Below are 12860 nucleotides of genomic sequence, written 5' to 3'. Positions count from 1 at the left end.
AAGTCCCTATTAAGGTCAACAGCTGATAGTCGTGGATTAATTTTGCTTTTTCTTATTAGTAATCGATCTCGTGTAAGTGTGGGATTTCTTTTTCCGTTCACATTTTTCTTTTCTGTTTGGAGAGACGTAACACAATTCCCTAAACCTTTTCACAATTTTATTTACAGTGCCTAACCCCACACTACACTCACCGGCAATCCCTCTTTGAGTCATTTGTATGAGTTGGGACAGAGAAACAATTTTTTACCGTTTTCGTGGGGTTATATCCATTGTATTAATTAGAAACGAATAGAAATTTATAACAGAAACTCAAAAGATCACCGCAAACTAATCGACAATGAATTATAAAATCACAAAAACTTCTAATTCTGTTTGTAAATGAACTAACACAACATAACCTGAAACACCTAACAAGCAGTCTGCCGCAGAATGAAAATTCCCTACAACAGAACAAAATTTTTACAACAGAATTCCCTTTGTTCAGATTAATTTATTCCCTACTATATATTGATTCCATAGTAGGAAGATATAATAGCAATCAAGTTTTTTTTGGTATTAAACAAATTTAGCTGATTTTATACTCAACACCTACAATACCATCATAAGTTTTCTTATTGTTACAATTGCATGTGAACATTTAAATTCACAAACAATCTTTTATAACCTGTTTGATAAACACCAGATTATGTTAGATTTAAATACAATAGAATCAATATGTTCACCGAATAATAATAATAATAATAATAATAATAATAATAATAATAATAATAATTGATCTCTGCAAATTTTTCTGATTTTTTAACAAATAAAGAATATACACATCTTCAGTAACACAGTTAAGTATAACTTCTGAGGATGAGATGAATGACAAATTTTTGTAGCATGTGAAAATACTATGCTGACCGGGATTCGAACTCGGGACTTCCAGATGAAAGACCAAGACACTGCCACTTGCACCACAGAGGCCGCCACATACACCTTATGTATGAATGAGATTAACTCATTCTGTAAAAAAATTATTTTGTTCTGTTATAATTCCATTTAGGATAAATTGTTTTTTTCCATTTTCTTAATAAATAGATGACCTAATCGCATTAATTTCTCAAAGAAAGTCTACAGTATATATATATATATTTTATTGCACAATATTACAGTAATTGCTATTGCTGATCCTTTAAAGGTGCATTCTTAGTTAGCACATATTATTACAAAAAAAAAAGAAGAACAAACTTTTATGTTCCTTCTTCTTTTTTTTTTAATTATTATTTTGCATCGTATTTTTTTATTTAAAGAAAAGTAAAGAACATTTTGTTCATTACTTTTCTTTAAAATATTTGAATTGTATTATAGTAGAATGTTTAGTTTTTATTTGTATAAATTTTACTTGTAAAATACTATAAAATTTTATAGCATTTTACTAGAAAAATACTTTATAGTAATTTAAATTTAGATGTTTGTCGCTAAAAAATGTATATAGCATATGTATGAAAAGTACTATAGAAAAGTAGATATCTGATCAGTATTAACGACACAAAAAACAATAAAAATACGTGAAATGTATGTTTTTGTGTTTATTAGCTTTTATTCTTGGTTGCTAAAATTAAAAAAAATATATAAAGTAAATGCTAAAAATATTACACTGGAAAATATGTTACATTATATTAATATATCTATATTATACCTTAACTGACCACTACCGACTGAATAAAAGAATCCGAATTTAAAAATTAGTCTATTCTGTAAAATAATAGTAGTAATTAATTACATTAATTTTAGGAACCATTAATTTAATCCTTAATAAACTAAGTTACCCATCTTTAGCAGGCTTAAAGGGCAAAAGTAAGAGGAATTTTTAACTAAAAAAGTTTGTGACACCCCTCCACAAAAAAAAATTATATAAAATATTTATTAATATCAAAATAAACTAAAAAAAAAAAAATTTTCTTTTTATAATGTAATGGGCAAAAAATTAAAGGTGTTATGAAAAGAAGTAAAAAAATTATTGATTTAGATAAAAATACATAAATTATTTAATGTAAAAGAAATACATTATCATTAATAAACATATCATAACAGTATAAACAAATAAATAAAATCGACAGTACCTAAACAAAATGAAAACATTAAAAAAAAACAACAAACAACATTTTCATTATAAACTGATCAGATTTCATTTATAAGTAAACTTTATTTGTAAATAAATAATACAAAGAAAAAAAATTTTAAATACCCTTAACATTTCTTGAATTTACATGTAAACAATGTACACAGAGTGTTTCGTAAGGAGAAAGGTTGGCTTCAGATTGGATCGTAATGTAGTTGTTCTGTCATTAACGGCGCCATCGCTTTATCATTGTGAGCTTGAGTGTGCCAACGAGAAAAAATTTCTATGTAATATATTTAGTTACAGGTAAGAACTATACATATATATTTTTGTATATTTATTTAAATATTTTTATCATAATAAAAGAAATGATTGTAGAGTGCACAACATAAAACTAAATCCACAGGTAGGTTATGTTGGAATGAAATTTTATGAGCGATACGGATAAATTAAATAAGAAAAACATAATTTAAATAATGGATTTATTTACTCTGGGCATCGATGCACTTTTCTGCTCCACTGATTATATCGAGAGTAGTCTAACGAAAAATGTTGTTGTCAATTGCGTTGATTTCTCGTTGAACGTTCACCTTTATTTCATCAATATTTGTGTACCTCAAAGGAAAAAATCGCAGTAGACAACAGTGGGAAACATGGAAGCTCTTCTACTGACAGCTCGTTCATTTGTGAAAGCTTCATGAACGCGATTCAGTGAAACGTTTGATATGCGACACATTGCTCCATCTTGTAGGAAGATGTATTCTTTTTCATTATCGGTTAATTCCGTATAGAAATCTTTGAAAATTGTGAGGTAAACTTGTGTACTGTCCAGTCAAAAAATATTGGTCCCACTATACAATTACGGGAAACGACACACCAAATGCCAAATTTTCTCATCGTGATGGATTTCTTGCCATCCAATACCTGGTGTTCTGCGAATTAACATGGCCAGATAAATGAAACTGTGACTCGTCTGAAACGAAATACGATGTGGGGTCTGTCTGTCCACCAACAATGCAATAATCAAGTCGTTTCGGTTTGTCTAACTCTTGAATTGTTGCACAATTGTAATGCGGTACGGTTTAAATTTTAATTCATGAAGAATTTTATGACAAGATATTTATTTAATACCAAATTGTTGGGATAACTTGCGTCGTGATTTTTTTTGACTGGCAGTAATTCTCCTTTCAATATCGGCAATGGCCTGAGGAGTTCTCACGGAAGGTTGCCAATTTAATTTTGCATTTGAAACCGAACCTGTTTCCTTGTATGCCATTTTTTAACTAAATCGTGTATGCTACTCTTTGCTGGGATACAGGCATTCATAAATTTTTCTACAAATAATTGACGTGATTCTTTAAATGATCCAGAACAAATATAGGCCTCAATTATAACAGCTATTCACTCCTAAATTGAATAAGATGTTTTACACAGACACAACTGTACTGCAACAAAACGTATATTGCACTGACACGTAACCACCTGACAAACAGCATTAACAATCAGTGATATAACATGTACATCCAATAGTCACACTAGCTGCGTGAGAGTCTTTCATAAATGTGTTGAGTAGGAGTTTCATCGTGGATTCGGTTTTATGTTGCTCACCCTGTATTTTATAATTTTTTTTTTTAATTTTACATTATGCATGATTACAATTTTTTATTTTCATAATATTACTGTTACAATACATTAAAAAAATTAATTAAAGACTAAAAATGCATAAATATAATTTCGAACGAAATACTATTTAGAATATTATTTCAAACACTATCTCTTATTACATCGAGAATTTGAAATTTTGTAAATAAAACTTACCTCATTAATGTCAAAAGTAAAGAACAAAAATTAAATTGCATTTTTAAAAACAAAATGATTTCACTGTTTCCAATTTATAACATAATTTTGAAACGAGAAATTTATTTAGTAAAACAATGAAGTAAGTTTCAACACTTTTAGCCATATTGTAAATCACCAAGTTCATTAGAACTTCGACAGTAAGAATCTGCAGATGGCGAAAAGTTAACGAAGTACGTTTACAGTTATAAAAATGACCTAACCTAATAATGAAATGAAAATGGGGAAAAAAATTAAAAATAAACATGAAAACATAATATTTCAGTTCAGTTAGATTTATAATAAAGAATACATTCAAAAAATATCTCAAATTTTATTAGACAATGTTTTTTTTTCCATTTGATAAAACATAGGACTCAAATATGTAATATTTTATTTTTTTAAAGATGACTTTACGAATCACGCCACTAGATAGCAGTACTTGATAGTACTAGGTAGCGTACAAAAACCTGATAACGTACTTTAAATAATAAAATTTAAAAGCAAATATACTACAGTTTTTTTTAATAGTGAATGCTCTTATGTAAATGAAAGAACTGAAGATGAAACAATTTTTTTAATTCCGATCACTTCTTTAAAAAAAATAATAAAAGTATTAGTTTACAAGAGATTATAGCCGCTAATAAAACACACAAACAGTAGGAAAGTCTTGAACAATATAAAAAAAAGTGTATCCACAGATATGATAAAAATCTAGGGTTACACTTACAAAGTAATAAGTGCAACATTACATCAAGAATCTTCAATTCGTGAAGGTCATTAAACTAGTTTTATTAAAAAGGAAAAATATGGTATGAAGTGAATATATGACTATCAACAAAAAAACTGGCCGTGAAATTAAAAAAATGTATATTTCTTCTAGAAAGGCGATAAATTTTAATAATAAATTCATAAGATAACAATCAGTAATTCATAAAAAAATTAAAAGAATAATTAACAAAACACAGTGATATTTAAAAAAATTACAATGAAATTGTAAACTGTACAGTAAGCTTCTCACAGACATCATTTCTTAACCCAACAAGGTTGGTATAGTGGTGAACGCGGCTTCCCAAATCAGCTGATTTGGAAGTCAAAAGTTCCAGCGTTCAAGTCCTAGTAAAGCCAGTTATTATTATATGGATTCGAATACTAGATCGTGGATACCGATGTTCTTTGGTGGTTGGGTTTCAAATAACCACACATCTCAGGAACGGTCAAACTGAGACTGTACAAGACTACACTTCATTTACACTCACACATATCATCCTCTGAAGTAATACACCTGAACAGTAACTCCCGGAGGCTAAACAGAAAAAAGAAAGAAGAGATATCATTTCTTCCATTCAAAAATTTAACAAAATGATACTGACGTCAAAAAAGTTTAAGAGACTACATTTCTATCATCAAAATCTGTTATTTAGAATTCTGTTTAAAAAATACATGTTAAATATATGTAATAGACAATATATATATATATATATATATATATATATATATATATATATATATGTAACAATAGATAATAAAAAAATGTTTTAAGCGTTCCATATAATAAGCAAAAAATAAAAAAATCTGTTACAAAACTCTTACTGTCCTGATTTCATTTATTAAACATACTCATATAATTAGCAGGGGTAGTATAAAATCATTACCAAAATTTTCATTAAATTTGATAATTATAAATTTGCCGGCACAAATTTATCATCTAGTAGCGTTTCTTAGCCAATTCAACCAGCAAGAGTTTTGTAACAAATTTTTCTATTTTTGCTTATTATATGGAATGCTTAAACATTTTTTTATTATCTGTTATTGTATATCTATTTTCTATTACATATATCAGGCATGTATTTTTTTTAAACAAAATTCTACATTAATAATAGATTTTGATAGTAGAAATATAGAAATATAGTTGTTAAATTTTTGAGCGGAAGAAATGACATCTTTTCTTTCTTTTTACTGTTTAGCCTACGAGAATTACCGTTCAGGTATTACTTCAGAGGATGAATGAGGATGATATGTATGAGTGTAAATGAAGTGCAGTAAAAAACACCTTTAGTGTTTTTTTTTTCAATTACACTTCTTATATGTTTCTTTAAAACTTTCTTTGACCAATTACAAAATTAAGAATTTGGTGAAGGGATATTAATTATGATATATACACATTTACGGGGTGTAGATTTTTTAGGTCAAATGGAAGCGGTCAATCTATCCTGTAACTTTAGATAATATATATCTTGTCAGTATAGCCTAGACTTTGTATAACAGCTGATGGTTATGCTGGTAAGAATCAAATCTTTAGACTGATTATTTACACATAGATCTCAAATGCTTTAAGTGTTTTAGTTTTTCTATTTTAAATATTTATATCTTTGTTACACAGAAAAGGGAATTTGAACAAAATATTGTCAGTCTCTTCCTCAGCATCCTAATTATTTACCTCTTTTTTCTCTAAGGAATCTCCTTTAACCTTAATCCCTTTTTCTTGCTTATAAGCTGAAGTACAAGAAACGTTTTCACTAATTATTTATAAACTTTTCAGGTATTTGAAGAAAATCATTTATTTTTCTTTCGTCTTTTTCTTTTTATCTTACTAAATCATATTTCATTTCACGCTTAAGAAAATTAACTCTTTTTATTCCTTTCTTTGAGTATTCCTAATGTTTACTCCTACTCTACAGTGGAGAACAAATTAATTCGAACACAGTATTTTTAACAGAAAATTCTATTTTTTAAAGAAAAAATGATTAACAGTCAAAGTTACTCAAATTAATAGCTTATGTATCCTCCTTTTGTTTTTTATTATATCTCCTCTATGGCATAGATTCCACTGAGGTAGAACAATGATTTTTTTATTTCATCTAGAAACCAAACCTGTATCGCTGAACTAATAAGGCCCGTCTGGGACCTTGCTAATAAGACTGGGGCCTTGCGTCTCAGCAGGTCAGGTGGAACGAATCCCCTGCAGGTCGCTACACACATGGTATAATTCCTACAGTGTCTAATTTAGACAATTAGATGTGTCTCCCCCCAATCAGTATATCACACAGTTTCTCTCTGGGCATGGTGCCTTACAGGCAAGTTTGACTAGGTTTTGTTTGGTGGATTCAGTCAATGCCCGCCCGGATTGCAGAACTAATGATATAGTGGACCACATCCTCTACATCTGTCCCAAATACAAGGTCGAACATTCCTTTCTGGATCTCCATACTAACTGGATGATCCACGAGGAACGGTCTATAGCGGCTGGTTTTCTTTGTGCACTTGCGATGTGTAGGTCTGCAGAGGGAGTTTGGTCGAGACACTCGATCGTGGTAGGATCCCAGGCGGCTAGAGTTCCGGCTTAGGCACTGAATCGGTTGGAGGTAGGCGCATCAGCATTGTGCCACGGTTATATTGGTATTGTTCGTGATTCGATTTGGGGCTCCCACCGGTGGGGGTGGCTGCGCTGCCAGGATATGGTAGCCTGTGCGACCGGGGACATGGCTTCCCTCCGCCAGTGACAGTCCTGATCATGACTTGGTAATGCCATGCGAGACACCATGATTGACCGGATCGAGGTGCGAGGTTTGTCCCCAGCTCCTGCACGGACAAGAATGAGGTTGTGTTCCCCTTGTTAGGTGACCTAAACTGGTCGACTTATTTGGGTAGAATTTGGTCTGAATTTCTATGTTAAGAAAAACACAATTTTGATTGATATATTTGTAGCACTAATTTAACTTTAAACTTGTTCGTTTTCTGAGGTATTCAGTCACAAACGATGTTGTCAAATCCGTACTAGGCCCAGGGTTTACGCTTCCGCGGTTTCGGTTAGTTAGTTTGAGGAAGTCATGTTTGGTTGGATGTGAAGATGTCCAACAAAATTACGTGAAAGCGAAATTTAATATCTATTTACTGATGCAAATGTCTGCCGCGGCATTTACATCGGTGGCATCCCGACCAAGGCCTGGTTAATGACTGTGAGATGTAATCAGTTACAGGGTCTAAAAACCGACCACCGGTAAAATCCCTCAGGGCTTGGAACGGAGGGGGCGGTGTGACAACCAGTAATGTCACAAGGTGGGTGTTCTCCCCCTACAGGGTTGGGAGCCCATTCTTTATCTTCCTTTACCCGTTGAAGCCATTTTATCTTCGTAATTTGTGTCAGTAACTGCTTCTTTTTAGGTTTCCGAGCAATCCTTCCCGCTGCCAACAATCTTCTACGAACCGTCATATCAGAAACATTCGTCCCACTGGCTCTCAAATCCCTATTTAGGTCAACAGCTGACAATTATGGATTAATTTTGATTTTTGTTATTATTCCAAATTTTCCTTTTCTCTTCAGAGAGACGGATCCTGTATCCCTAAACTTTTTTCACGATTTCATTTACAGTAGCTAACCCCACACTACACTCACTGGGAAACTCTCTTTGTACATTTGTGTGTTGCAACAGAGCAACAACTTTTGATGGCTTTCATGGGATTAGATTCTTTATATTAACTAGAAACAAATAAAAAACTTACGACAGAAACTCACAAGATCACCAAATACTAATTGACAATGAATTATAAAATCACAGAAGCCACTAATTCTGTTCGTATATGAACTAACAATATAACCTGAAACACTAAACGACAAGCAGTCTACCACAAAATTAAAATTCTCTACAACAGAATAAAAATTCCCTTTGTTCAGATTAATTTATTCGCTACTGTATATTTATCACATCTACCTTTATTTCCACTAACACGTGTTCATATTATCTTTGCTATATACTAAGAGAACAATATCATCTAATAATCAAATTAAATTAATTCATATTTAATATTTATGTCAGTACTGGAAAAATAAATTAAGCTTTTTTTTTTATAAATTCCACAATATAATGTAGAAATATAACTGATAACTTAAGGACCTCTGAGGATCTTCCAAATAATGCTTTTTTTATTTTGATACTAAAGAAAACAATGTAAAAATTTAAAAATAAATGAGACTTTATCATGAAATTGTGGAATTACTTAACTTTTGTAAAATTATACTTTTATAAATTAAACTATTATATCTTTCATAGTTCATCAATAAATATACCACCACTTATTAACGGACCTTTGTATATTCAGGATTGAATTCTGCACTAAAAATAATTTTAAACAAACCAGATTATATAAGAAGCTACTAACCATTTTAATGCTACAGCAATTAACATAATGGCTTCTCATTCATATGATGCAGGGTTCAACGACCTGAAATTTTAACAGCTGTTTTAATCTCACAATCAAATTCTCCTAAAAAGTATAAATATTATTGATACTAATATTACATAAAAACAGCCAATAAATTCATTCTGCTGGCCTGTTTTTGTTAAGTAAATAAATAAACTACAGATCATAAATATAAATTAATAAAAAAAAGGATATCTGTTGAGAAAGAGTAAAATATTACAAAAGAGAGAATATCAAAATAGATGAAAGTAACGGATTGTAAGAAATGATTCACTTAGAAATAATAAAATTTATGGCATACAATTACGCTAGAAGAAATTTTCTAAATATAAATATTTAGGAAAAGAATACATAAAATAAAGCAGATTAATAACCATTTTTTTGTAATTTTACAGGAAAAAATAATTACCATGTTCTTAAGTAGAAAAATATGTCAAATGATTTATTACTAATTTTTTAAAAAGAATAAATAAAAATCAGTTGCAACTCGTAACTGAAATTAATAAGGTTGCTGCTCCAGAAAACGTTTTTCTGGGCCTTTTCAAGGCAATGGTTAAAATGTTCTGTAAAATAAAAGAACCAAACAAAAAAATGAATCAAATAGAATAGCTGGAAACCAGATAATAATCTAATTGTACACTTTATAACATTCAAGAAAATGGTACACAGTTTTTAGGCGCATTGTACTTAAAAACCGTATTTGGTTTAATTGAATAAATAATAAAATGTCAATACAGATAATATTTTTTAGTAAATAATAACTTAATAAAATGTCCGCTTAAAAATACTAAAGTTCAACAGTGCTTAATTAAAATTTTTATATACATAGAAACAAATACGCAATTAGTTTTTACTAATTACCTTCTCTTTCGCCGTTCCAACATGTTTTTGGGCATATTCGGTGATCAAAGAGCCCTTGCTTTCGACCATCTTCTGATCACTATTGAAAAAACATTTCATATTCCTTCCACAGACTAAACTAGAAAAGGAAACTAAAAAGGAACGTTCCGTACACATGCAGAATAAAAACAAAAACAACCTTCCACCAGCACGCCAGGGTCGGCACTGTGAGAGCAACAGTGCTCTCTCTTCCTCGCATCCAGCTTCCTATGTGCGCATGTGCGCAACAACCAAATACCATGACACTGGAACTGTGAAGCACACAGTTCCATAGAAAGAGTTTTGTATGGCTTTCATAATCTGGGGCATGGCTGACATTAAGCTTAAGGATTATATATTGTACAAGTATAAAGAAAAAAGGGGTCACACTATATTAAATGTTATCAATAATATCAAGTGGAAATAGGGGGTGCTGCATTTCCACAATGCCTATATGCGAGCCGCCACTGCTGAGAATGTTAAAAATGAATACAATTATATTTTATTTTATTTCTATATATATCCTAAACTAACTTTATGTACTATGCTAAAATTGAAATAATTTGAAACATATTAAGTTAATCCACTTAATTTAAACATAAAATAATATTCAGTTGTATTTAAATCACTTTCAGGTACACTCAATCATCACATATCCCTGGTGACAATTGTCATTTAGGTGAACGGGCTTTTCATACATTAGATTTTTATACAGACCTATTACCAGACAGAGATTACGATCTTTATGTAAGAAATGAAAAAGGCCCTCCAGTATGCATTCCTCGACACAGTAGTGACAGTGGTAAGTTTAATTATTTACTGTTGTTATCCGATTAATCTTAAAAATGGTGAAATACTTTAATTCAGTCCGGCATATAAACTTTAATATATTCAACTGATTATATTAAGATCTGGTTATGCGATTCCTTCTGCAAGCCACAGAAGGAATCGTTCTAGTATTGCCAGGATGAATCCAGGAAAACTATAACAAAACCTCGATCTGATCAAAACCACAAGTAAGGAATTTCTCATATGCAACAAAACTTCCATTTCATATCGACATTCACAAGCTTCGAACTAATCTGTTGAACGAGTTGTAAAAAAAATAAATAAATATAAGTGATTAGAATATATAAATACTTGTTCATGGAAATAATAGTTTGCAGTAGAAATAAGTCAAGTTAAAAACAAATAATAAAATCGAATAGAAACTTAAAAAACTACACAAAAGTGCAAGTAAAACTGGCCTAAAAATTTCCTATCAAAAATATGTTAGTTTTCCAATAACAAGAGAATGAAATTCAAATCATTTCTGAAACCAAAAAAATAAATAGTTTCAAAATTTAAATATCTGGGAGAAATCATTACATTACGCAATTGAAAAAAAATAGTATGAAAAGCGCAATATAAAAAAATGGAAATTGCCTATCATCTTGCAAAGAACATTTACAACAAAAAAATTCCTCAAAACTAAGGCATCGGGAAAAAAAATTGGAGTTTATTTTTCTCAATAAACAATAACAAAAGTAGAGAAAAATAATTTTAAAAAAAACCAAATATAAAGATGGAATTTATTAATTGAAAAGTAAACAAAAATTTAGAAATAAACAGAAAAATTGGGAAACTAATAAAGAATTTATGGACATTTATATATAATAATAAGAACAGATAGACAATACAAATTAATTAAAATTTAAGAAAATATTTTTCAATTTTAAATTTTCTTTTTATCTTAAATATGATGAAAAAAAAGAGTTAAGTTTATTAATTTTGCTTATATAAAAACTTATCAACAGAGTAATATTGTTTGTATAATAAAAAAATAATTAATAAAATGATTTATAAAAAAATATAAACCTGAGACTTTGAACTTTACAGACTTCAAAAAGAATGTTATTGTCACGATACCAAAGAAAGCAAGAGGAGATAAATGTGAGGAATACAGAACAATTAGTTTAACTAGTCATGCATCAAAAATCTTAACTGGAATTCTATACAGAAGAATTAAGAGGAGAGTGGAAGAAATGTTAGGAGAAGACAGATTTGATTTCAGGAAAAGTATCAGGACAAGGGAAGCAATTTTAGTGCTCAGATTAATAGTAGAAGGAAGATTAAATATAAAAACAAACCAACATGCTTGGCATTTATAGACCTAGAAAATTCATTCAACAAAGTATACTGAAATAAAATGTTCAGCATTTTAAAAAAATTGGGGTTCAAGTATAGAGACAGAAGAATAATCGCTAACATTTACAGGAACCAAACAGCAACAATAATAATTGAAGAACATAAGAAAGAAGCCATAATAAAAAAAAAAAAATTCTGGCAAGGATGTTCCCTATCGCCGTTACTTTTTAATTGTTACACAGAACTAGCAGTTAATGATGTTAACAATTTAGATCCAGAGTAACAGTAAAAGGTGAAAAGATAAAGATGCTACGATTTGTTGATGATATAGTAATTCTTGCCAAGAATATAAAAGATTTAGAAGTAACAATGAATGACACAGATGAAGTCCTACATAAAAACTATCGCATGAAAATAAACAAGAACAAAACAAAAGTAATGAAATATAGTAGAAATAATGTAGATAGACTGCTGAATATAAAAATAGAAAAAGAAACGATTACAGAAGTAGAAGAATCTTGTTATTTGGGAAGTAGAATTACTAATGGTAAAGCAGTAGCGATAAGCGATATAAAATGCCAAACAGTACAAGCGAAATGAGCCTTCACTCAGAAATATAATTTATTTACATCAAAAATTAATTTAAACGTCTGGAAAATATTTTTGAAAGTATATATTTGGAGCGTAGCTTTATATGGAAGTAAAACTTGGA

General features: G+C 30.0%; 1 protein-coding gene across 6 annotated transcripts in view; it reads left to right on the top strand.

Annotated features, from left to right (window-relative positions):
* Positions 1–12860, top strand: part of LOC142317391 (uncharacterized) — a 207688-nt gene that overhangs the window by 149105 nt on the left and 45723 nt on the right. For all 6 annotated transcript variants that reach the window (XM_075353921.1, XM_075353922.1, XM_075353920.1 and 3 more), the window contains 2 exons: positions 2272–2410; positions 10657–10823. In XM_075353921.1, the coding sequence (XP_075210036.1) occupies positions 2272–2410; positions 10657–10823 (306 nt within the window). The remainder of the gene's footprint in view (positions 1–2271; positions 2411–10656; positions 10824–12860) is intronic.

The sequence above is a fragment of the Lycorma delicatula genome, chromosome 1 (genome assembly GCF_047948215.1).
Source record: "Lycorma delicatula isolate Av1 chromosome 1, ASM4794821v1, whole genome shotgun sequence".
NCBI lineage: Eukaryota > Metazoa > Arthropoda > Insecta > Hemiptera > Fulgoridae > Lycorma > Lycorma delicatula.
This window is presented reverse-complemented; position numbering and strand designations above follow the sequence as displayed.